We start from the raw sequence: 26,386 nt of genomic DNA, 5'->3' as shown, positions 1-26,386 counted from the left end.
CATAGCTCCCCCTATAGGACGCAGTTCGAAGTTCCCTTGAAATGGAACGTCTCAGGTTACAAATATAACCATGGTTCCCTGAGTAGGGAACGAGACACTGTGTCCTCTAGCTCCCTGCCATACTTTGGACGCAAGCTTCAGTTGAAGAAGTGAATGACGTGTTCTCCCGGTGCCCGTTTATAGTCACGGCAGTAGTGACGTCAGAGGCTGTCACCGGCCAACTTGTTGTTGTGTTTTCAATGTATGTTTCAGACACGGGTCATGACAGATTAAAGATTATTACAGAAATACAGATTATTGGGTGGTGCAGTAGGATTATCTAACAGTAAACAGTAGTTAAAATTCTTCTGATTTTGTCTTTTCTTTCTGATAGTCTAGTACACTATATATAAGCCTTCTTTGCACATTTATAACACCTTGCGAAATAGCAGAGAATCCGTGCTTTAAAACCAACTCAAATAGAGCTGTGAGTAGAGGAACCTAGATGCACTAGTTTTTTTATATCATTATATTGAGTACTATTGCAGAATTTGTAAAAACTGTCCATCTACTCAGCTCCTGCGATCAGACCTGCAGTCATTATGTAGGACACAACTATTACAAATTTAAGCCATTCATGCAAATTACCATGAGGAATTGCAATAATTGATTAAATAAGCAACGACTATTGTACATGCTTAAGTGTGCACTCAGTGTTGTTTGGACCCCACTGACTTTTCATTGCATCAACATAAACATGTCTCCTTTTATTTTCCACAGAGGAAAAGAAGCCAAAGATTTTGAAATGAGGGTTTTCGACGCAAGGGTGAGTAATTGATGACAGAAAACTTCCCATTTAACTTTTATAGCCATTAGTGAAGGGGAAACGGTTACATCAGCATGTGGAGACTATGCTGTAATTTACACGTGATGCAGTTTATGTGTAACCCTCACTCAAACTGCATTTTGATCGGTGTTGATGAAACTTTTTTTAAACACTGAGATGTGTTTATGAATCTTTCAGAAACATTTGGACCTGTGGACTCCTAAACACATGCTTTACAAATATTTCCACCATGTAAAACAATAACCAAGAAATTCATTTATTACATGCCATAAATCAGACAAACTTAAAAACTAGTATAACAATTACAATTTGGCTTTATAATAAGATATATAGGGGTGAATTAGTTTGTGACATTTTTCCCAGTCATCTCAATGACAAAATGTGTCCCAGTTTAGCTGAATTCACTCTTGAACTAAGTATCATCTTTCAAACATTAAGATCAGAAACATAATTTACAGTCATTGACCTACAGTTCAAATACACATCATAAACTGTTCAGTGGGCATCTACTTCTGTCTTTTTGCTTTTCCTTTTATTTTTTCTTAAATGTTTCCCTTTGAACAGTCTCTTTTAACTAATTTATTTAGTATTTTATTTTGGGGACAATGTGACTGTGTGATTCATGACAGATTTGGTGATATTCATGTATGTATTTTAATCTCACCCTGATCATGTATTCTCTGTAAATTAACGCCATCCTTGGGCATGAATCATATATATATATATATATATATATACATATATATATATATATATGTGTGTGTGATTCATATATAAAAAAACACATCTGGAGTAGCATGTTACAAGGATTTAAAGACTGGTTAAAATAGATAAATTTGGCATTTCTAATATCATGTCTCATTAGCGTAGGACAGAAGAAAGAAGCAGAAGTGGGCAGCATGCTCTGCAGAGTGAAACGAAAAAATACAAATCATTTCCTGTAAGTGAAGCACAGCAGAAAATATCCGGATGTAAAAATCCAATTTATTCTGCCCTCAAAGAAATATAATCTTTCAGTAAACCTTCAGTACTAGATGACCCCTGAGGTTTAAGAGACGGTATATGCCCATGTAGAAGTCAGTGATTTTAACTTATTTTATTCTGTATTTTTAAATTTCTGGTGAAGAAACACACTTCTCACAATCCTTAAGAGAGATGCACCAATCAGAGAAGTTATGGATATCATGTAGACGTCAATGAACGAGTTAAAACAAGATTTTTTTTTTTGTCCTTAAGGAATCATTTTTTGTGTGTATTGTAATACACAAGAATACAGAATTTAACACAGAAGGGAAAAATAAGCATTTTAATTCTAGTATATTTTATTTGGCAAAACATGTCTAATTGAAAGTGTCTCCTTTCATAGACAAACCAAAGCCTCAAAGGCAGGTTTGGGGTTTGATATCAGTATCCAGAAATAAAGTATGCTGATGAAGAACAGGAAGAGAGACAGCAAAGGTTTTATTTACTGACACTGAACTGAACACAGTTTAACTGACATAGGTAACTACCTAAATTCATCACTGGCATTGCAACCTACTCTTTCTGGTGTATGTGTATTGTACTAGGCCCATAATTGCTGCTTGCAGCTGTATATGTAAAAATAATAGTGTCTGTTCCTGTCATGAAGGTGCTTTTGTAAAGTAAAGGCAGAAAAGGAGAAAATTAACAGCTCAGTCACGGATATAAAATAAAATGAGCAGCCATTGTCTATTCGAAGGTAAAGACTTCTGGCATCCATTTAAATATATAAAAATACACTGGCTTTTATTGTGAATGATATGTACAAACATCAAATGTACCAAACAGCACAAGAGTATAAACTTTTTCTTTCTCTCTTTAACAGTAAAGACTGTAGACATTGACTCCTGATGAACCATCAACTAACAGTTCATTTGAAACCCTGCTGCCCTCAGTGTGTATATATTAAGGGGGAAATAGTGTATGAAACTAATACAGTGTGGAACAGCAGAGTAAAAAGATCTTCACAAGGTAATGTTGCAATATTACAGAAATTTCATCAGTTCTGAAACCAAATACAGGTTTTGTGGTTCGTCTAGTGGTACATTTTCAACATTTTCACATAAATAGTAATATGAAAAAAAAAAAACAGACATCTTAGGCTAAACATGACATTTTGCGGTTTGGATCAGGTTATAGTACTTGTGTCTGCTTTTCATTAGGCTCTCACATTCAAGCTGGCATTTTAAAGAAATAGATCAATCAAAATGCATTCAATTACATCATCTACTCAGCCTCATGTCATTGCAACGTTCCTATGAAACACAAAAGATCTAATGCGTCCTAAACATCCAAGGAGCTCTTTCAACAAAACAAAAATGAATGATTAAGACCAGATTATTCTGTGAGGAACAGAGCGAAATGAGTCAAAATGCACTTTTACATTTTTTTTCACTGAACTGTGCAAAAGAGGAAATCGGCCTTTTGCATTTCAGTGAACTTAGAAAGTGCCATGCGTCTGGAATGACACGAGAGTGAGACAATGCTAATGTAGGAGGAAAGATCTTTAAAAAATTACAAAATTCTTGCAGTCAATCAGATTCTTGTAGCGCAGTCGAAATCAAAGTCTGTTTGCCAGATTCTTCAAGATAGAGTTCATGGGTAAAGAAGAGTCTTGTATTAGTAATACCCAGCTAAATGAGCAGAGACGGCGTGGGCTTCTTGCCAGGCCATGCCTCTTTAGCGTACTTCTTCTTGCGGGGTTCGCTGAGCGGGTCGGAGGCGTAGGGGCCGGGTAACGGCGTGGGGTTGAGCACGAGCGGAGGGGGCGGGGCCTGCTGGGCCAGGTCTACGTCTGGAGCCGGGTTGGGCAGGGGTAACGGCAGACCTCCCATTATTGTGGCTCCGCCGGGCGCTCCTGTGGATTGAGCTTCATGACTGGCTGGGGGAAGGTCTCTGTAGAGTCCACCCTGCAGGGGGAACATGTGCATGTGTCGGGTCACGGTTTCCTCGATTCCCAGCGCATTGCCTCCGCCAAGTTTCTTCTTCTGTGGGTAAACAAACAGAAGCATGCAAACATTTAAATCAATCTCGACTGAATGACTTGAGATTTTAGAAATTACCTTAATAGGAACCACAGCTGTTGAGACCATGTTTCTGAAACGTCCAACAGAGGGGTCGATGTCCTCTAAAAAAAGCCAACAACACAAACACTGTTAAAAGCCTCAAGTCACAAAAGTAGTGAGGGTTGCTAAAGGCCAATTCTTTCATTTTAGGATCATTTTCAGAACCATTTTTTTTTTTTTACAGCTGATGACCGATACAAACACTGACGTTATAGTTATCGTTTTGTGCAAACGGGGCTTAAATCTTAATATTTAAAATGAACATAGTTAAATTACACTAAAAGTTAAATCAGCTGAAAATATTACATCTAATTCAGAATGTTAATATAAATTATAATAGCATTTAAATAATGTTACAATTTTAAATAAATGTTCATATAATGTTAAAATATAACTTAATCTCTTCTAAGGTAGTAAGAAAAGTTTTTATTATAATTATAGGAGGTAATTAAATGAGGGGACAGAAAAGCAGCAAATGCAGAACATCTTATTTGTAATTGTTACATTTCAAAAGTAATTGACTGAAATAAATGTGATCACTGCACGTTCAATGTCGAAAGCATGGCATTGTTGCATGTTCCACAAGCTTGTGGTTTCAGAGTAGTTCACATAAATTAATTGCTTATGGTCTGTTGAGGATGAACCAGTGGTTGACTGAGGTGCAGTTAAAAGTTTGATTTTTTAATCACTCCACCTGGGTTAATGATCTCATCCTCTTCACTGAAGCTCACTCTGGAGTTCTTCCTTTTCCTCTTAGGTCTCTGAATATCCAGGTTGCCCTCCTCTATGGTGAGGGTGGAGATGCGCTTGTTATGAGCGGTGTTGAACTCGGTCAGGTTCTGCCAAAGGAGCCCAAAAAAAAAATCATTTGAGAGATCTGTTCGTTAATTCATTGCAACGTCCTGAAATAAATTTTGCAGACCAATTGTGCCTTGTGAAAACCTCTCTTAAAAACCCTAAAACATGTGGCATGGATACATGGGGCAATATGTGAAGTGTAATCATCAACTTTAAGGCAATCGATCAAATTTCCTCATTTCCTGTAGTGGGTTAATACTACTGTTAAATATACTTGCATGAAAAACATGATTTACTCTTTCACTATAGAATTCCCAAGTTAAAGTTAATTTATGCTTCAATAATTATTTTTCTTACTTTTTGCACTATAGTCCCATGCATGTACATGCTTCTGTAACAAATACAGATGTCATATGCATAAAACGCACAGTAAAGTTCAGAACCATTGACATTTGCAATCTTGTCTATTTTAATACTGAAAATAGGTACGTAGGTGCATTGATGTTTCCACACTGGGCATTAGTTACGTGATGTTCAGATCACAGACCAAGCGATCATTAATCATCCTCTCCACTGTTTTGCATAAGCAACTGGTTAAAGCTCTATGGGGATGACTAATATTTTCATTAAGGTTATTTCCTGGTTTCAGAATGGGTATTATATCTGCTTCATTCCAAAAGAATGGGATTTGTCCTGATGTCCACAGAGTTTAAAATTATAACAAGCATTTTCAGACTCTTTCTAAATAGTCAGTGGATGATATCTGGTCCAACAGCTGTGTCTTGGGATATACCATGGGCTTGTTGTGGCTCTTCTATAAAAATAAAATTAAAAAAAACTGGTCGTATGGCTTTATTTTACTCAAGTAAATTTTCTCCTTCCCTTGTTGAAAAAGCATGAAAAGTTTAAACAATTTCTTTAATTAGTATTTATTCACATTAGCTAGCCTAGCAGTTGTTTTTGCTGTGCTACCAAAATTGCTATCGAGAACATTTGAATTTCACTAGTATATAAAAATATCACATACAATTATTTCTTTTTGAATAACTGATATAACTATATATATAACTATAACTATAACTATATATATATATATATATACATATATATATATATATAACTGTACATATATATAAATAGCTATATATATATATATATATATATATATATATATATATATATATATAGGGGTGTAACAGTACACAAACATGATGGTTTGGTACGTTCGGTACATACCTTGGTTTTCACGTCACAGTTCGGTACGGTTTCGGTACAGAGTACAACAAAATTCAAAAAAATAAATACAACTGTATGCAAACATGTAAATTGCACTCAATGCAGTTTTTAAATTTACTTCTAAATTATACAATTTCTATTGGTCGTTGAAATAGGCTAATCATTTAGACAGTGACTGTCATAACTTGTTTCATAAGATTATTATTTTCTAATATAGCCTAAATTAAGTTGAGACATGACAAAGCTGAACTTGACTACAGCTCTTGTTAAGTCCAAGTCAAGACCAAGCCCAAATGAGAGGAAAAAAAGGGTCCTCTTCAAGACCACATACTTGATTACTGATAATGTATGTGATCCGAGAGACAGCATATCTCCTATTCTAAGAAAATATTTTTACATTATTATTTCCCAATGATCAAAAAGCTTGTGCAAAGTAACAACTCTGTAGGACAGGGGTCTCTAAACTAGATCCTGGAGGGCCAATGCCCTGCAGAGTTTAGCTCCAACTGGCCTTAACACACCTATCTGGAAGATTGTAGTGTAAGAGCTTGATTAGCTGGTTCAAGTGTGTATAATTAGGGTTGGAGCTACACTCTAAAGGACACTGGCCCTCACCGAGTTTGGAGCTGTAGGGTCAAATTAATTTTATGTACTTTATTTACATTTTATTTACTTTATAATGCTGCTGTTGCTGACTTTATGCCTGTGGTCAAAAATTAAAATGACTGATGCCTTGGCACAGCGCACACTGGGCTCTACTGGGCACGTAAATACAGCAAAATTTTTGTCATACTATACTAGAGCTTGCATAGACTAGTCGGCACTGTCAGAAACAATCGACTACTCCAGCATGCATTAACCATAATGCATACAAAGTGTTTGCAAGTACGACGTGAATTTTAGGATTACAATATGTGTGGAGCTGTTACTTTCTATGACCTTATGTTGCATGTAAAAATAAAATATGTAATGTAATAATTAGGGTTTTGCCTGAAGCCGAATATCTTATTCGAAATGCCACGGATAATGGCTTAAAAAAACGAATAACGGAGAAGGAATAATTCTGCCTGAATACTCTGCTGAAGCTGGCACAGTCTGGTGTTTGCTAGATAACAGTTGAGTCAGGGGATCAGCGCAATATTATACACAGACCTCTAAAGTCACGAGTGTGAAGTGAATGAATGTAAACTTTATGAATGAAAAGAGCGCAAATCAAACACAGCATTGCAGTTGCCTCTAGTGCATCTCTCAGAAATCAGAGCTTGGCAAGAGTAATATCACCTATAATATTACATAATTATAAGTATTTAAAAGGCAATGATTTAAACTTTAAGCTACAATATGAAACAAATGAATAAGCACAGCGCACTCACCAATCAAACAGCTGCGTTGCGCATCTCAGTGTGTCAAAAACCAAACCAGTTCGCTCTCAAGAGCAGGCTAATAATCAACTTCGATACGGATACATTTTCTACTTGCCCTACATGTTTGCATCTTTTACTTTTGCTGGTTTGCGCGGCACACACACCTGTTTAGTGAAGTTCACTAAACATTAAGACTTGCTTAAAGAGTGCTGCGTAATGAAAATGTGCGCATTTAATTAATTCAGTCGTGTTCAAATGATCACTAAACGTTTGTCATGACATCTCTCTGCTTGCATGATAAATATTATTTTAGAAATTAATAATTATTTAAGTTTAATACGACATACTTGTTCAGTGATAACTACGAAAAAAAAAAGATAAAAAGTCATAACGGTCTTATCAAGTAACTGTACGACGTTGTGTCCGAATGCAGATACGAAAAATGTTGTGATTGTTACAGACACAAATACTGGCTGTTACATGAAAATTGAAATATGTAACAAGTATAAAGTTTTTAAAATTTATATAATTGTTGCATAAGGCTATATATTAATAAGCGTTTATTGATAAAAACATTTTTTTAATGTGTTTTCATTTAGAATAGCATGAACCACGAGTAGTCGTGTAACTCAAGTATTTTATAAATTAAAAAAATCAACTAGTAGAAATCAGTAGTCTTGCAACCCCTTCTTTTCCACACGTTTTCAGTTGCGACATGCAAATGTAGTTTTGTTTTGAAGGAGAATTATTATTATTATTATTATTTTGCTGGACTCGGTCGAGACCATCGAGAACATTTGGCGAGTCCAATGACCAAGTCCGAGACAAGTCCGAGTGCAAATGCAACGAGTTCGAGACGATAGAAAAATGTCTCAAGACCGGACTCGAGTACTACAGCCCTAGACATAACTAACAGGTAAAGTAAAATAATGAGTATATAATCTAATACAGGTGCAGGTCATATAATTAGAACATCATCAAAAAGTTGATTTCACTAATTCCTTTCAGAAAGTGAAACTTGTATATTCATTCATTACACACAGACTGATATATTTCAAATGTTTATTTCTTTAAAATTTTAAACTGGTAGCAGAACCTGAGCTGAGTGCTGTATGAGATACTTGTGGCCCATCCAAACAAGAGGGCAAATATACATTTAATCTCCATTCAACCTTGTGTGACTATGTCATTTGCTCTCTTTTAGCTTTGAGTGTTAATGTGATGTACTGTAGCTGAACACAACATATTATTATTTTTTTTATCTGCTGTAGATTTATAGTGATTTGCTTTTGAACTGTGTTCCAGGTTTGTCATGACTTGATCTTTGACGAGGTCATACATTATTCATTTATCATTCAAGGAATGTAATGTATCAGTATGTGTGTTACCTGGGAATTGCACCCTTGATGGCATTGCTATTGCTAAGCAGGCAAACGCCTTCCAGAATAAGGTAAGTAAAATACGTTTCACATCTGAAAGTAACTCCACCTGAAAGTTTTTTTTTAATTTTTTTTAATTAAATCAGCATCATGCAATGCGTTGACCAAGCATTCAAATTTGTGTAATTGCATAGTATATTTGTGGCCTGGTGTGTTTCCATTATAATCTCACATGTTTGTTTCTGGTTTATTCAGATTTGGCTGATTGGTGTTTTAAGCTACTACAGTCGTGGCCAAAAGTTTTGAGAATTACATAAATATTGGAAAATGAAAAAGTTGCTGCTTAAGTTTTTATAATAGCAATTTGCATATACTCCAGAATGTTATGAAGAGTGATCAGATGAATTGCATAGTCCTTCTTTGCCATGAAAATTAACTTAATACCCAAAAAACCTTTCCACTGCATTTCATTGCTGTCATTAAAGGACCTGCTGAGATCATTTCAGTAATCGTCTTGTTAACTCAGGTGAGAATGTTGACGAGCACAAGGCTGGAGATCATTATGTCTGGCTGATTGGGTTAGAATGGCAGACTTGACATGTTAAAAGGAGGGTGATGCTTGAAATCATTGTTCGAGTAAATTTTTGTGATGACGTCGGTATGAATTTAAACAAATTAGCATATCGTGACGTCACTGACTGGGTCTTCAACCCATGCCTTCGGGCGCATCATTGCAAACCTCATTTTGATGCAGGCTATATAGACCACAAACAAATTTAAATCTGTCAAAAACATGTTTATTACATGAATTTCAGGTGAGAAAAAAAATGAGGTACTGTTTTACTTGCATCCACCGCTACGTATCAATGCAACCTACAAATGAGAGACCGTTTACTTTGCTTTCTTGGGTTGTCACTTTTGTGAAAAAAATCCTGTTTGATTTGAGTGACGAGTGTTCATTGAATCGATTGTAAAATCGATTTTGCATGTCTAAAGTTTTATACGGCAAATAACACCAAATATAGGTAAATCCACGGACAAAAGGCAGGAGGAATGTAAAGATTCAATATATTGGTAAAGACCAATATTTCTGATGATTTATTGGCGTGAAGTTACGTGCAAAATGACAAACAGGAGTGCAACATTTTCGAAAAACAATAAGCAGAGTGGACTGCCATAATGCAAAACATTTACTGCAGGCTTCAACATGGCTGTGTTTACGATTAAATTTCAACAACAACAAAAAAATTGCATAGGCGATTTTCTTAAGCTATCAAAAAATAAATGTTTTTTCGAATATTCATCAAATTTAAAATAAAAATCCACATTCGAATGCGCATATGAATTTTAGGTGTGCATTAAGGAAGCTGCATGAGCCCCGGTACTTCACAGTCCGTGTTCCAGTCCATCTCGCCGCGCGCACAGCTGTGTCTACACAACTTTCAAAGGCGGACGAGCTCAACACGCAGTATCTGCTTTCTCATCTTTCACCTCGTGTACGCGCACGAGATGCGATGACAATATACATGTCATTGCATTATAAGGTTATGTTAGCCTATCCAGTTGAAGCCACTTAAAAAAAAAAAAATCAATGTGGAGAAGATCATGTTTACATCAAAACTGAAACCAAGCCGTTCACACAGAATGCATATTTCACGCATATCATCTTTTTAAATTAAAAAATGTATCGTGTGTGACTGGTTTTCCGCCCTTATTTATTTATTTAACAATGCATGCATACATGATGCTGTTTTGTTTATAGTTCTTTAAGCAACTTAATAATAATTGGTTCATAAACATTATTTTAAAAATATTATGTTTTTTTCACAGTCATGTATTCTAATGCTTTGAATAAACATGCAGTAATATTTTGCTCGATGCGCTATCTTGAGCCTCAGAAGAGAAACAAAAAGCTTTTCTTCACCCTAACTGAAATAATGCATTTTAAATTCGAATACAATTCGAATTTTGATCATATTTAAGTAAAAAATTTGAATTTAGTTTTTTCAGCTATTTTGACAGCCCTAGGCGATTCAAGCCTGAAACTGTATGAGACTGAATACCGGCTGAATTCACATTTCTGTTGTAAAAAGAGAAACATTGTGAAGAAGTATTATTTGCTGTTATGCGTGTTTGTCCGAAGCTGCAGTTGCTGTGTGAGTCTTCATATCACGAAAACCTGCAGCGCTTCTGTGAGCGGAGAAAAACATCATAAAGCTAGATAATACGAGAAATGTGTTTTCCCTTAAATATGAAAATGAACGAAAAAACGCAGAGTTCCGGTTTATTTTTGTGCTGCACGAAAGGAAACAGACGGCAGAAAGCACAAAAAGATTTGTTTTTATTGTGAATGTACACAAATAAAGGCCAAACGTTTACAATTCACCTCACAAATCTTTATGACTTAAAGAGGTAATTGCTTCCACTGTTAGAAGGAAAAACTCAAGTGATTGCACCGGCACTGAATGCATGCACACAGTTGAGATTTGCTACTTTGACAATGCAGCCTGTTCATTATCATACTAAAAGACAGTCAGTCAAACATGGGAAAAAACCCCGAAAAATCAGTGCCATTAAATGTTATCTCCGTACCGCCGTAATGTTATACAAAACATATTGGATATTGGAACGTGAGTGAAGTACATAAATAATTACTTGGCGTTCAAATACATTGTGAATATGGAAACATTTGAATTTGTGTCGAATGAGAGACCCGATATTGTTTTCAGTTTTGTTTTAGCCTAAATTAATTTGTTTTGGCGTGTCGTTTATATTGCTGTAACTTCTGAAAGGCCTATTTCTTATTCTTGCTCTTTTCTAAGTACTAATAATTGAAATGATTTGTTGTGGAGTGAGGGGAACTAAAATAGCCTGTGTTTACAGTTTATTATAATATTTGTACACATTTTGCGTCGGCATTAGGCCTATTTATGAATGAAATAAAATGTGACTTCTTATACACAACTTATGTTTTTTTTCTCTCTAAAAACCAATATTTTATACGCATAGAAAAAACCTTTTTAAAATTTTTTTATCAATTATTGAAAATAAATCACTTTTTAAACCGTTTAACTAATTGTATTAATTGGTAAAAATTCTTAGCGAATGGTTAACGGTTAAAATGGACATCCCCATTTCACATTAAAACTAGCAGTAAATAGGAAGAGATGCGCTGAGGCCTTTATACATCGTGCCTCATGAAAGTTATATTTAGGACAAGTTATAAATTAAATGTGTCCTTTTATTATTGCTTGGACAAAATGCTGTGCGTTTCTTTGTGAAATTGAAATAACTACAATATACTTATATATCACTTGCATGTTATTGCTCTTTTTTTGGTTTTGATTGCTTCTATTGTCCTCATTTTTAAGTGGCTTTGGATAAAAGTGTCTGCTTAATAACTAAATTTATATATACACCATGTTGCAAATTATTATGCAAGAGACATATCAATAGGATTTGAGTACAATAAAGAGTCAGATTTTCATTTGTGTTGTGTTTCACATTATTTCAGGTAACTGGTATCAATCTCAGACTGGTTTGGTCAATAGTCTAGGTAAATGGAAACCCTACTTAAAGAGGTTGTTTCACATTATTAAGCAAGTCACAGTTCTTATGAAATATGATGAGGAAGAAAGAGGTTTCTGAAGATGAAAAGTATGAAGATCTTGGTCAGATGATGATTTATTAAGGAAAGTTATTGAATAGTTACAGAATAAATCTTCATCGGACCAAGATCTTCTGTGCTCGAGCTCACTCACAAATCTTTTGACGGTTCAATAATCTCTATTTACTTTTTGAAAAATATGGTTTGTTTTGATACCTTTTGCAAGACATTGCATTTTTTCATACTTTTAATCTTCAGAAAGATCTTTCTTCCTCATATTTCATGAGAACTGTGACTTGCTTCATAATGTGAAACAACCTCTTTAAGTAGGGTTTCCATTTACCTAAGAAGACCTGACAAACTATTGACCAAACCAGTCTGAGATTGATACCAGTTACCTGAAATGATGTGAAACACAACACCAGTGAAAATCTGACTCTTTATTGTACCGAAATCCTATTGAGACGTCTCTTGCACGATAATTTGGAACATAGTGTAAAGTAAATGTAAATAACAAAACTAAACTGAAATTTTAAAACAATCCCCAAATCAAATAACAAAATATCTGCATAAATAATTATTTGTCTGTGCATTTCCATTTAAAATGACAGCTGCATTTTAATCATGATCCAAACAATGATGCTGCATACATGCAACATGAGTAGATTTTAATCTAAAGTAGATTGTATCATTTAATTTTTTTTAAGCAAAAACAGAATGATTTGACCAGTTTTGTAAATACTATACATAAGAAATATCATCATGAAACAGCAGACGAGCAGGTGGAGCTTAAAGCGTTTCCTTGGTTACAGCTGTAAACAAAACAGGGCTGCACTTATTAACTTTAATATGCCTTTTACAGAAGCAAGAGAAAATACCATCTAAACTCTTCTCAACACAGTAAGTTCCCTTCAGACATGCGTTCATATAAACTCCTGCCCTTAAATGAATTGTGATTGGTTAAGGATCTCAACAGATTGTTCAATAGTCACATATTTGAATCGATTTTCAACCGGCAAAAAAAAAAAACTACCAAAACTACCACTGGCTCTGCACCCATTTACCTAAATTCATTACTTCAGACTTATGTGCCTCTAGAAGCTTGTGTTCTGCAAGTGAACGTCGCTTGATTGTTCATCCCAAAGAAGCACAAAGTCACTTTTATGGACTTTTAAATTAAATGTTCCCTCCTGGTGGAATGACCTCCCCAACTCAATCCCAGCAGCCGAGTCCTTAGTCCATATTATATATGTGTGTGTGTGTGTGTGTGTGTGTGTTTGTATATATATATATATATACAGTGTTGGGAAGGTTACTTTGGAAATGTAATAGGTTACAGATTACAAGTTACCCTGTTTAAAATGTAATAGTAGTGTAACTTTTTCAATTACTTTATTAAAGTAATGTAACTAATTACTTTTGAGTACTTTTTGATTAATTTTCTAAATTTGTGAAAATTAAAGAATAATAAATAAAAGCATATACATCAACTTAAATACAGTTATCTAATAAGCATGTGACATATTCTGTGTAATAAACTCCTGAAACATTGGTGTTTTTTTAAACTGCTGTCTCTGTATATGATGATAGTTTTCTCAAAATAAGTAAAATGCACATGAAGTGACACAGAGCAGTTCTAGAAATTGTGTTTATGTGCTCGTGTACTCCTATATTGAGGCGGCAGAGGTTGAAAACACTGCGAGCTTCAGTAGGCCTATGTGTAGTAAATGAAACCATGTCTTTGCCATTCATTTACAGGAGGGGTGGACTGGGAAAAAAATTCAGACTGGAAAATTCAAACTCATACAAACAAATTCATGGACAAAACTATTTTTTTGTATGGACCTGACATAAAAAAGGTTTTAATCTTTAATTTGGGGACATGCAAAATAATTAAAAGTTCTCTCCTGAACTGCACCTTCACTTCCACAGTCTCTTTCTTTTGCCCTGTTATCCATCTCTCTCATGACTTTAATACTCAAGATTGAACAAAACTATACTTTACAATACAATACTACAATATCTTTATAGATAAATCCTAATACTGAACACGAGTCATGTTTTTCCCTTACAAAAGTTAAACATGCTTTTATTAGCCTATATAAAAGTAAAATAACCTTTTTTTGTTTTTGTTTTTTTTGCAAATGGATTTGTATTTATTTTTAAATAAATACATTTGTAAAATAATTTTACATTTTTGGTTACCACAGTTAAACAATAGTAACCATTTTCTCTGGATTTATAGTTAAATATTAAAATGTTAATTTTCGTAAGGGTTGTGTTGTTGTCTGTCCGTAGCTCCCCCTAAACCTATAAAAAAAATCTGATTGTTTTTCAGCTAAATTACTACTGTAACATTACTACAGATAATAATGATGTCCTTTATATAGTAGCCTATTTTGAGTGATGACTGATGAGCAAGGTGCTGCTGCTTGATTAAATAAATAAAAAAACAAAGACAAAAAAGCATCTTTACAGATGAAACTGACCTGAAACCCTGAACAGTAGTTCTGCTTCTCTGCTCCAGCTGTGCGCTTCCACAGTCCACTTTATTCTCTCTCTCTCTCTCTCTCGCATTGACTCCAAACCGTTTGGCGGAGGCGCGGAGAGCGCGCGAGTCATGACTAACACTTCATGACTTATTAGAGATTTAATTATCAAATGGCGGATTCGCAAATGATCGCTTTAGTAGTACATTCGGCAGGCAATTATACAATAATGATATTAAATAGTGGGGCAAAATCGGCTGCCAGGCCACCGGGAATTGTCCCGGTTCTCCCGATGTCCAGTCCGCGCCTGATTTCCACAGACAGGCAGAATGTGCAAGTCATATATTGCATTTTTGGGGCTTAATATTCACAGACACTAGTCCATGTCATGTTTTGATTCAAGTGTACTGACCTACTTTTGATTTAGTCATCCAAAATGTGGCATATTCTGTCCGCGTTAGGCATTTCGTTTTTATGAATGACTGTATTTCCGCATCCCGGAAATTATTAGGGCGGTATGTCTCAGAATAGTCAGTGCAATTTGGGAAAGAAATCAGTTAAATCTGTATGTGGATGTGTGTAAATATTCAAATGTAATCCCCTTTGTAATCGTAAAAAATTTCATAAGTAACTGTAATTTAATTACTCATTTTTTCGTAGTAACTGTAACTAATTACAGTTACAATAATTTTGTAATTAAATTACGTAACGCCGTTACATGTAACTAGTTACTCCCCAACACTGTATATATATATATATATGTGTGTGTGTGTGTGTGTGTGTGTATGTGTGTAAAGACCACTAACACTAGCTTGCTCTATTCTTTTTTTATTCTATCCGTTTTCTTTTTATTTGTTATATTATTTAAAAGCCCTTGCTACGTGTACTGTGTTAACCTAACTGAGACTTGTTATAGCACTTATATATCATTGCACTTTTTGTTGTTTTTGATTGCTTCCACTGTCCTCATTTGTAAGTCGCTTTGGATAAAAGTGTCTGCTAAATGAATAAATGTAAATGTAAACCAGCTCATGGTTAATCGTTAGGTCCTTAACCCCTAGTGCAAACTAGTAGAGCACACATGTACCTCCAGTTCAGTCTCTTCCTGTGGGAGTCCCAGAAGACCCTTCAGCTCCTCCTCGTCCCCGGTTTTACTGTCCCCGACGCCAGAGCCCGGCTGACTCTGAGGTTTCTCCCGGATGGTGTAAACACGAGTGGATGCGCCAAACGACATGGTGGAGTCGATGGGAACCTGCTGGGGCTTGTGGGGCTCCAGGCGAATGTGTCCCAGGAACGTACCATGTGCTACAGGAAGTCAACATACATGCTGGTTAACAGGGGCCCGTTCTTCGTACGTCGCTTATTACATCCGAGATCAAATGACACATCCAAGATGATATCATTTTGCTAATCATGATCCGGCTAATTGGGTTCTTCGAACACACCTGTTGTGTATGATTAGTATCGCTGGATTGAGTTATCTGAGATAATTGCGCGTTCATGTCTTGGCTTAAAAGGGGATATGCATCGATACTCGAAACCGTGATCAGCAGTGCAGCGATTGGCTGGTGGCAAGACGGCAATGTAATGACGTCATATAATTTAAAATGACACCCGACGAAAAACTTGACAAATTTCTGGACTTTCTGGACAGCCAAGCAAACAAAACTACATAAATGTTATAATAGATACATGAAACAGATAATAGATGCATGTTTTTATTTTATTAGAATTTTTCTCATGATTCCCAATTATTTATATTCGCAATTTATAATAGTTGTACAGTCTTTACATTTTTATTTCAATGTAGAAATTATCTATTCATTTCATTTTATATTTGGACTGATTTGTTACGTGACAGCATTAATGAAAGTTTCTTAAGGGTCAATATCATGTTATCTGCATCTCCTGCGCTCCATCAAGCCACTCTTATAATAGCAGTCATCACTCAAAATAATGCACGACTCTAATATCTGTATAGCATGTGTGTAAGACTCTAATACAATTATGAAGTAATACTTTTATGACAAATAAATATTTCAGTGAGTAAAACTGGCTGTCTATAGTAGGCTGTTATGGACTACACAGCATTTTTATATTATTTTTAAATAATTTTTTAAATGATTATTATTTTAAATTATTGTCCCTGGATCAGTACGATACTCTTGTAATAAAGTAGTGGTGGTAGCAGACATATTTTGAGTATCAGTTCTGGTTGAAGAGAATCGATCTAATCCTGTTCACATGAAATAAGCTGCTCCCGAGCAGGTTTAAGCTTACGGACCTGTTGCTATGACAGCAGCTCCGGGATGAGCTTCGAAGAACCAAATGATCCAAGATCACGCCAAATCGTCAACAATCAAATCCAGCTAACTGAGTTAGAGAGGTACGAAGAACGGCCCCAGGTCTACTCTTATCTGTATGATATGGCACATTTGTCATTGGTCTGATGCACTTACTGCTGTTGAGGTCGATGAGAAACACTCTTTTCAGATGCCTGTGGTAGACGAGCGCCGCATGCACACGAGAACACGATTGATGGTCGATGGTGAAGTCACAGATGTCTGGGTTCCTCCCGAACAAATAATACTTCTTTTCATCAATGATCAGTTTCTGTAGAGAGAGCACTTCAGTAGACTGTGTGCAGCCAAAAAAACTACTTTTTCCCCTATTTATTTACATTCAAAATTTGAAGCAAAATTACAGCAAGATACTACAGGTTTTTATTTTTTTATTTTTACTGTACAATAGTTAAAGTTGAATTTCTAGGCTTTTTGGGGTATTATAACTATATCTTCCAGACTAGTGGAAAGAAAACATCCAAAATACACATGTGAAGTTATACAAAGTGAAATTTGGATTTCTCTTTTAAAATGGCAACAGAATGAAACATGCAATAAAATTAAAGAATTCTGAACCGAGTTTGATCCAATGTTCAAATTTCTGTGCTGAAAATTTATGCATATTAATTATTTTTATAAATTCAGTAATGCCTCATTTGTGCATTTAAATGTCTCAGAAAACTCGGAATTGTGGTTACTGACTTTGCATAGAAAAGAGCTGCTTTAATATTCTTTAAAAACTCTTGCACTTTTGTGTTGTGTGGAAAACAGTAACAGCATACAGGTTTGGAACAACACGAGAGATCGTACATGGAAGAGTTTACAAAGCCTGCAAACCAGTCAAATTATAATCAGATATTCTTAAAACTCAATATAATACCTCAACGAGTTTGTCTCCTTTCACCACATCCAGATGCAGTCCTGCTGGAGGCTTCCCTGCCCTGAGAAATAAAACCAAGGCATGAAAACGTGCGTTTACTAAACATATGCTCATAAATAAAGCACATAGCATCTGTGGTGCTCTCTGTAAAAATCTACTCCGATTAAATAATCGCAATATACACAAACAATGCAGTTAGTAAAACAAGTTTGAGTTCCAGAGTGTGGCGGTAGATCTGCTAAAGAGCACGAGAGCTAACAGTTCGCTTTGAGACTGATTGTTGTTTTTATGCAGGATACAATAAAGCCTTAATCACGCACTAAATCCTGCAAGTAAGTTACTGGAGCGTTTTATTTTTTTTTACCATGATGGACAGTCGAAAGGTGGGTTATTTTCTGTAGTATTTGTTGCCATTGTCACACATTCCCCCCTGCTCCAAGCACGCCGAGCATCTTGGGTAATCTTCTCAAACTGAATGTCTTCCGGATCATAAATATTAAAATAAGGCGACGTTCCTTTAAAACTCGCAATTGATTGGCTTAAAAGCAGACCTGAGAGAGTGGGCGTCACTTTAACTAGCGAATCAGCGAATCACTCGGCGGTGAATGACGGACGCGAGTCAACGCCCCTTTACGAAGACTAACCAATAGCAGTAATGCTCGATTAATATTAATGAGATTAGCCTTCGCCATATAAGGAAGACTCGGACTTAAATTCCCGAGAGACAGTTGTATATAAGGAAGAAATGACAAGTCAAACTTCATAAACATTTATTATTAATGCATTATTAAACGTATTTTAAGTACATGTATTGACATTGAATTGAAATGTATCTATTTAAATCAATCAATCAATAAACAAGTGCAAACTCAGTCTTGTGTGCAGCGTTGGTGGTTCTGGGTGAGTTCCTCTGAGACTTCCTCTCTGAGTCTGAACTGTCTTCTAGTTCTAGTGTGTGCACACAGAAGAGCAGCTCAGTGTGTGCTTGTCCGTTAGCTGTGAGAGATGGGAGACCTCCAGTCTCTGCGATTCTTCATCAGCTGTCTGGATCAGCGGTCTCTACCCCGCATCCTGCAGATCTGCTCTGGGGTCTATTTCCAGGGTAGGTTCATATGATTTATATACTCTCTCTTTCTGTGAATTCTGTATGAGACTTCCTCAAGGCATAAAAACACGAAACAAGAAGCAAGATAATAAAAAGTTTTTTTTTTTTTTGGTGTGTGTGTTCCACTATGTCCATGCATTTATTTTGCATTGTGTTTGTTAATAATTCTCCCAGTTGTATGTATCTTCCAACCATTTTTTAAAATAAGGAACAAGAATATTTGTTGAGACTTTGATTTTAGCCCCATAGATGTACAATGATGTAGAAATAATGACATTTTGAAGCTGAACTCTATTATTAGTTCTTTATAGGGGGCTGTGACCCTCTGTATTAAACAGGCATGCACTTTTTAGAAACCTATGTGACTTGTCCAGTATATGATGCTGTTTCTGTTTAGTTTAGATTTGACTCATTTCTACATTTAAAACAGGGTGAAAAATAAAAATAAACAATGCGCATATGAAACCTTCAGTGCAAGCTGATGTGAGAGCGGACGAGCAGTCGAGTTTAGTCTCGTCCTACACTCTCTGTGACCTGACCCAAGAACCACTGCTTCAAATAAACACAGTGTTCTTCATTTGATTAAATACAACATTGAAGTACAAATTAAACAAAGGCTGCATACGATAATAGGAACTATGCCTCTTCACAGAGGAAGATCGTATCATATTCAGACTCATTTTCAAATAGTTTCTCTTAAGAGAATATCTCCGGACATCTTTAAGGCTTTCGGAGCGTACATATACATGTCTACTCTGGAGGACACGGTTATCAGGCATTTGAGGTAGACATAAAAAATAAATGATATATCAATATTCCTATGAAATATGAGATTTTATATGAAAAGGGTATTACTCTTATTATTATGCTTATTTTTTCATTACATGTTGCCTAAAGAACACATTAATATGGAAATATTAAGAGACTTTAAGCTGTTTATAACATATCAAATCATTCTCTAATCTCTTTCATGCCATGATTGAGAATCTTTGTGCAAAGTTTGGTTCAGGTGCAAGTGTCCTGTAGCTGACAAAGTCCTGGAAATCTGATTTCTATTAAATGCAGGCATACAAAATCTATTTCCAACATTTTCTTTTTTTTTTCGTTTGTTTTACAGAGGACACTAGAATTATAGAAAAATAAATGGTCTGGAAACTAAAAATTTACTAGTACTGAATATATATATATTTTTTTCTTATCCTCAAAACAATGTAACGATGTGAAAAGAAAAAAAAGAATTTTTATTTTTATTTACAACTTTCCTTTTATTGCAGTCAGGAGGCTATGGCATGTTTGACTTTGCGATCAAAGTCCATCTTAACATTTTACAGGAAATTCTTATAAAATGAACCCAGGATATTATGCAATTAGGCCATGATGAAGTGTTATTGTTTCTCAGGTTCCGTGTATGAGCTTTCAGGGAGTGAGGTGTGTTTATCTACTGGAGATTTGGTGAAGATCATTGGTCTAGAGCTCCTGTCTGTGTCATGTGAGGAGATCGACACTGGAACTTCCTTTGAACTGCCGACTGGATATACAGGTGAGTCCTTAAACAACAGCAAGGTGTTTCCAAGTAAATGAATATAACCTAGAGTTGAGTATTTGGACCTAGTGAAACCTCTTCTTACATTATTGAGTAAAAAACAACCCATATGATTACAAGTAAGCTGGGACAGGATTCACATAGGTTTAGATTAAAGCATTGTTGAAATGGCAAAATGTGTTATTGAAGTGTTCTAACGTCACCAAACTGAATTTTCAAAAAAATAAAGATTGTTTTCAAACAGGTTTCCCAGACATCGGACAGACATACAGATCTTTCTTATCCTATCCATCGATCATTATATGGTGCATAGATGTTCAAACCAAGCAATGCTTTAAGTTGAGATCATGCATTTAAAATCAAATTATAGGGAAAGAAGAAATTATTACTAAAAACAATTACTTGTAAATATTTAAGTATAAAATCTCCAGGTGAAAAAGTGCACTTTCATAATGTACTTAAAATGCTTCTTAAGATAAACCTAAGGTCATTTAAGTCTTCTCAACTGGTATTTTGGCACACCATAAATATGAACTAAAATGTGGTTTTAACATACTATCTCTATTTAAAAATTGTATTTAGTTACCACTTTTAGTACACTCAATATTTTAGTTATTTTATTTCCCAAAATAGCAGTTGAGAACACTTAGATGATCTTAAATACGAAAGAAAATGCATGCATGAAAATAGAGCACTTTAAATCCATTATAGAAGTGCACTTTTTTTTTTTAAATCCAAAGCAGTTGTCTATCCATAAACAAGACATGATGCTGTAGAACTTAGGTCTTCAAGGAGGAAGTTGTTCAAGGAAATTCATTTGTAGACTGAAAGCTAACTGGGGAAGTTTATTAACACACTGTGCATCTCTCTAGGTCACTTCAGTCTCATCGCTGAGGACCTACCGTACAATACAATAGAGGAAATTGTGGGTTTGTGTCCTGTTGGAGTGGACGCCTGCGGCTCCTACACCTTCATATGCCAAAACGAGCTGACTATAGACAACTTCACGCTATCTGCAGGAAAACAGCTGACCCTGTTGTCAGTGGAGGTGGCCAGGAATGGAGAAAGACTGGCGCGGTGTCAGGTGTTGGGGCAGAACATGGCCTCTGCAGAGATCCTCCTTCCCCTGGACCTCAGAGGAGAGTTTTACGAGTGCCAGAGTGACCGTGGCTACTCTCTACAGGAAATCATGTCATCATCCAGACTGAGCTGTCGTCACTTCCGCAGTGAAGCAGAGAAGAACAGTGGAAGCGCGTTGATTTTTAGCCCAGTGTATGAAATTAGTGCCATCATGCATAGTAAGTACAATAGTGTTTCTCTCTAAAGATTTGTCAAGTCTTTGTCCCGTTGACAGGTTGCTGGTGCCAAAGCCAGATCCATAATTGTCCAGCACAGATGATGTAATTTTTAGCACAGGAAGTTAGCATCACCATGGTTCCTTCATTGTTTTTTGGATTATTGCAGAAATTGCCCTGAGCCACTTGTTAGATAAAATGTTTAGAATGAAACGTGAAAATATCTTGAACGAATTGTGTGAGCAACAGTCCTTATTTCAGCCGTTTACCCCAAAACCCCTTTAGAGACCCATTGACTTCCAAACAATGGAACCAGAAGAGCTGCACTTCTAGGCTATTTGATCTGAGAATGGGAACTGCACTTAAAAGACTGTAATTTTTAATTCTAGTTTGGTGAATTTGAGTTCATTTATTAGGATTCTTATTTATTAGCTATATGTATTATATTTTTGCTCTTAATTACTGAGGTGTGAACGCAATTTAGTTTTTATGTGAAGCATCTGAATCTGCTAGAATGTGAAATAGTTTTTCAGGTTTTACATTTATTCATTTAGCTGACGCTTTTATCCAAAGCGACTTACAATTGCTATATATGTCAGAGGTCGCACGGCTCTGGAGCAACTAGGGGTTAAGTGTCTTGCTAAGGGACACATTGGTGTCTCACACCAAAGGCATGTGTCTTATCCACTGCGCCAACACCAACCAAAAAAATTGTTACTTTGTTACTTTTCACCTTATATATATATAAAAAGAGTAAATTGCCAACTAGTAATGAAGCTCCACTTCTCATAGAAACATCATTGTCCTGAAATGCATTGGGTGTCTATTGGCTGGATCATCTTGCCCTTTGATAAGAAAATATTTCATGTGTTTTTTTTTTTCTGCTGATTTGTAATGATGCAAGCAATGTTTAAGATTCTGGTATTTTCCCATTCAAGAAGATAGGAGTTGGTTTTGCATGCCTGAAGAAACTACCAGAAGAGTTAATTGACTTTCCTTGAAAGCAACTTTATAATATAATCAGCAAAGCAGTCTGAAGTGGAAATTACTTGATATGAATTGAACTATAACTTCTGAACATTGCATCAAAAGCAGCATGTAAATTAAGTAAAATTACTTTTTTGGCAAGCTCAAAGAGTGGTTTGCAGGTCCCCCAGTCAAGCACTATGTTGGTGGAATAGGGCTATCAGTCTTTACACAATGCTACTCCTGGAGGTCCACCTACCAGCAGAGTTTAGCTGTAACTAACACACTTGGACCACTAATCAAGGTCTTGGGGTTTACCTGAAAACTACAGGTACAGATTTGGAGTCCTGCATTATTGGGACTAAGTAATCATCATCATGCAAATGATGCAATCATCATCATGCAAAGATTAGCTCCAATCCTAATTAAACACATCCTAATTGAGGATTACTAGAAAGATCCAGGCAGGTGTGTATGGCGCTAAACTCGGCAGGACACTGGCTCTCCAGCAGCAGGAATGGACGCTCTAAATCATAAAGGCTTGATGCATGGAATAAATGTTTGTTAATGATTTTCTTTCTTTCCTTCTTTTTACATATAGTGAGGAAGAATGTAGTCAAGTTCCCATCCAGCCTGGAAGTGGATGTCGAGGACGTGACAGAACAGTTCCCGGATTTAGTTTTCATAACACCGCTATCAATGACTGAAGTTGCGAGTCAGCCAGCGCAGTCCTTCCCGACTATGGCAGAGATCCTTGATGCCCCAGAAGGCAATCAGTTTTTTAATTGCAGCTGGTTCCATGAACTGCATAGTGGCAGGCAGCTCGTGTTACATGCGTGTAGCACAACAACAATGATATTAGCCTCGACTCCAAAGGGGAGGAAGGGAAAACAGTTCTTCATCATCTCCAAGAGCTATAATGGACGAATGAGAAGAAGGGCCCGGGAATTTGAATCAGTGTATGAGCTATACTTGGCATCCTCTCAGACTCCAGGACTGAAAGTAAGCGTGACCCGTCACTGCGAGGCGGTGGAGGAAGAGGGAATGCCTGCGCTCAGTGTCGGAGAACAGCTGGAGGTTTTGGGAAAGGCGCCGATGGACGGACTCGGGGAAAAATCTGGAGCTGCTCAGAAAGTTGAATGTTTAATTTGCAAGCGGACTACAGAGGTGGATGAGGACGAGGATGAGGAAGATGAAGAAGATAGCGAGGAAATCTCTCTGCCACTGTTTATGGCAGGTCACTTTGTGGAAAAGCTTTCAGACAACAAGAAGTATAAATTAACAGACTTAATAAGCAGCACTTTGCCTCTGGATGTTAAAGTGGTGACTCGGGACAAAGAGCTAGAAAAAGATCCCCTGATGGGGTTATCAGCACTTCAGCTTGAGGAGACTTTCACAGAGACTATGGTGTTGACAAGTCTACCAAATCAACCAGACCGGTGCTTTGAGCTGCCAGTACGATGGTTACAAATGTCTCTGTGCTTCACCTCCGATCATCTGCCGTGGTCCACGTCCCCAGAACGTCATGTAGAGACAGTCACAGAGGTTACCGAGAAATTCTACTATGAATATCATAAACTCGTGAGCAAAATTGAGGAACCACCTCCTCGGCCACCAAAGAGGAAGCCATCCACTTCAGAAGTGGCGAAGAAGTCCAAATCTAAACCGAAATCATCAAAACTAAGGAGCGCCGTGACCAAACAGCTTGACAACCTTTCACTTTGTGAGAAAAAGGAAAAACGAGCTCCTGCTCCGCCTCTGCCAGATGTAAGCATGAACTTTTTATTTCACCCACTACAACAGAAATGCAGCGTTCAAACACGAATACCAAGGTTTCATAATGAGTCATTACAGGATTATCAATTACTACATTTTCTGAAATTCCCCTCTATGGTTCATGTTATTTAGTGATGGAAAAATCAATTGCTGATATATTTACATGAAACAGTTAAAAGTATGGCTCATCCAAAAATATGATCATCCTGTTCCCAATCCATACAACTTGCTTAGTGAAACAAAAGATGTTTAGCAAAATTTCTAACATGCTCTTTGCTTTACAATGAAAGTGACTCAGGATAGATGCGGTCAACCTCCGATACTGACAAAATATCACGTAGTCTGTAAGTTTTGGGTCAATATGAAGCGCTAATACTCCTTTATTGCTTGTTTAAACATACAAACTCCATATTATCCATAAATAGAAGTCTAGACAGCATAATTGATCTATAAAGGTATTTCTAAAGGTAATAACAAACGCAATAAAAGACAAATACGATTTTTTTTTTTTACAATTTGTGACAGAAATAACCTTTCCCACTATGCAATGAATTCATTTCGAATAAGACGACACTATAGGACTGTTATCAATTAAATTAAATCAGTATATCAACAAAATCCATATGCACACTGTAGTGCTGGCAGGAAGCTGCTTCTGAAGATTATCGCAGCAATTACAACTGCATAAAAAATAACATTTTGAATACAGAAATATAAAATGATGGAAAAGAAGTACAGATAATTCAGTAATGAAACATGACGGTCTTGAAGTCAATGAATCATTCACTCAACTGATTTGTTCAAAATGCAGATGCATTGAAGAATAAAAACCCCACTGGTCTAATTCATAGTGAATTGTTAAAACATTAACTATGCAGATTTACAGCACTGTGGTCAAATTTTCAGTGCGTATTAGTGCAAACTTAAGGTACAGATTCGGACAGCGTCGCACTAGTTGCACTTCATCTTTGAAGCTTGACTGTTTCCTTCATTTTCATTGTGTGAGCAAATGCCATGATTTTTTTTTTTCCGCTGGAACAAAGTACATGTCAAGGGAGAGTTTTTGGGTGAATTATTGGTACATGCATAACTCCCCATCGCTATAAAGTCTTTTGCAAGCACCATGTGGGATGGTAACTATGCATGCCAGTATTACTGAACAGAAACACAAACCATCATCACGTTCCTCTTTTCTTAGTTGTTTAGCTGGCTCAGCAGCTTATGAATTTCTTTTTTCTTTCTGCAACTCCATTAGACTCTAGACCTGCCCCCTCCACTGTTGCCCCGGAAAGCCTCTTCCGCAGCTGACAGCGTCACGGTGCCCAACACGTATGTGAAAAGCCCCACAGCAGCATACAAATCAGGTTCGTTTCTATTTGCATTTTAAGACGTTTGTTGCAAGCTATATATTTGGAATAGCCCGTCAGGGAGCTGAAATAGTGTATACTAATCTATTCTTCCCTTTTCTTCCTCATTAACAGCACAGAGACTCTCTGACGCGGACCTCGACTCTGAACATGACTATGAGTCTATTGAAGATACAATTAAAAACCCCCACGAAAGCTTGTTTTATTAGTTCAAGGACACTTGTATTCTGCGGTCTTCATAGCAAGACGTGCCAAAGAAACCAGAGAATAAAAAAAAAGAAAAACAAAAAGCACAAGCTAATATGAGTCTGCACCGAAAGCTTATGC

At 36.3% G+C, this 26,386-nt stretch overlaps 2 protein-coding genes across 2 annotated transcripts; one reads left to right on the top strand and one right to left on the bottom strand.

The window, feature by feature from the left end:
- Window positions 1-2,991: 2,991 nt before the first annotated feature.
- Window positions 2,992-18,685, bottom strand: ppp1r8b (protein phosphatase 1, regulatory subunit 8b). The gene is made up of 7 exons (XM_059567242.1): window positions 18,372-18,685; window positions 18,008-18,068; window positions 17,245-17,398; window positions 15,873-16,090; window positions 4,607-4,751; window positions 3,910-3,974; window positions 2,992-3,834 (listed from the first exon to the last, which is right to left on the bottom strand). The coding sequence occupies exons 1-7, from the start codon at window positions 18,419-18,421 to the stop codon at window positions 3,481-3,483; spliced, it is 1,047 nt and encodes a 348-aa protein (XP_059423225.1). The 5' UTR covers window positions 18,422-18,685; the 3' UTR covers window positions 2,992-3,480.
- Window positions 18,686-18,879: 194 nt separating this feature from the next.
- Window positions 18,880-26,339, top strand: themis2 (thymocyte selection associated family member 2). Its single transcript, XM_059567241.1, has 6 exons — window positions 18,880-19,109; window positions 20,512-20,652; window positions 21,528-21,953; window positions 23,518-24,683; window positions 25,948-26,056; window positions 26,174-26,339. The coding sequence occupies exons 1-6, from the start codon at window positions 19,013-19,015 to the stop codon at window positions 26,266-26,268; spliced, it is 2,034 nt and encodes a 677-aa protein (XP_059423224.1). The 5' UTR covers window positions 18,880-19,012; the 3' UTR covers window positions 26,269-26,339.
- Window positions 26,340-26,386: the final 47 nt, after the last annotated feature.

Source organism: Carassius carassius, chromosome 15, assembly GCF_963082965.1.
Source record: "Carassius carassius chromosome 15, fCarCar2.1, whole genome shotgun sequence".
In the NCBI taxonomy this organism is placed as follows: domain Eukaryota; kingdom Metazoa; phylum Chordata; class Actinopteri; order Cypriniformes; family Cyprinidae; genus Carassius; species Carassius carassius.
Note: the sequence above shows the minus strand (reverse complement) of the source record. Positions and strands in the feature narration are given on the sequence as shown.

What these genes read in the sequence shown, in the direction of transcription:
- ppp1r8b (XM_059567242.1), bottom strand. Translation starts at nt 18,421, where the DNA reads ATGGCAACAAATACTACAGAAAATAACCCACCTTTCGACTGTCCATCA. An exon ending in CCTTTCGACTGTCCATCATG is followed by an intron (nt 18,069 to 18,371) that starts GTAAAAAAAAAT and finishes TTTATTTCTCAG; the next exon opens with GGCAGGGAAGCCTCCAGCAG. An exon ending in CAGCTGTGGTTCCTATTAAG is followed by an intron (nt 3,835 to 3,909) that starts GTAATTTCTAAA and finishes GTTTACCCACAG; the next exon opens with AAGAAGAAACTTGGCGGAGG.
- themis2 (XM_059567241.1), top strand. Translation starts at nt 19,013, where the DNA reads ATGGGAGACCTCCAGTCTCTGCGATTCTTCATCAGCTGTCTGGATCAG. An exon ending in ACTGCCGACTGGATATACAG is followed by an intron (nt 20,653 to 21,527) that starts GTGAGTCCTTAA and finishes GCATCTCTCTAG; the next exon opens with GTCACTTCAGTCTCATCGCT. An exon ending in CACAGCAGCATACAAATCAG is followed by an intron (nt 26,057 to 26,173) that starts GTTCGTTTCTAT and finishes CCTCATTAACAG; the next exon opens with CACAGAGACTCTCTGACGCG.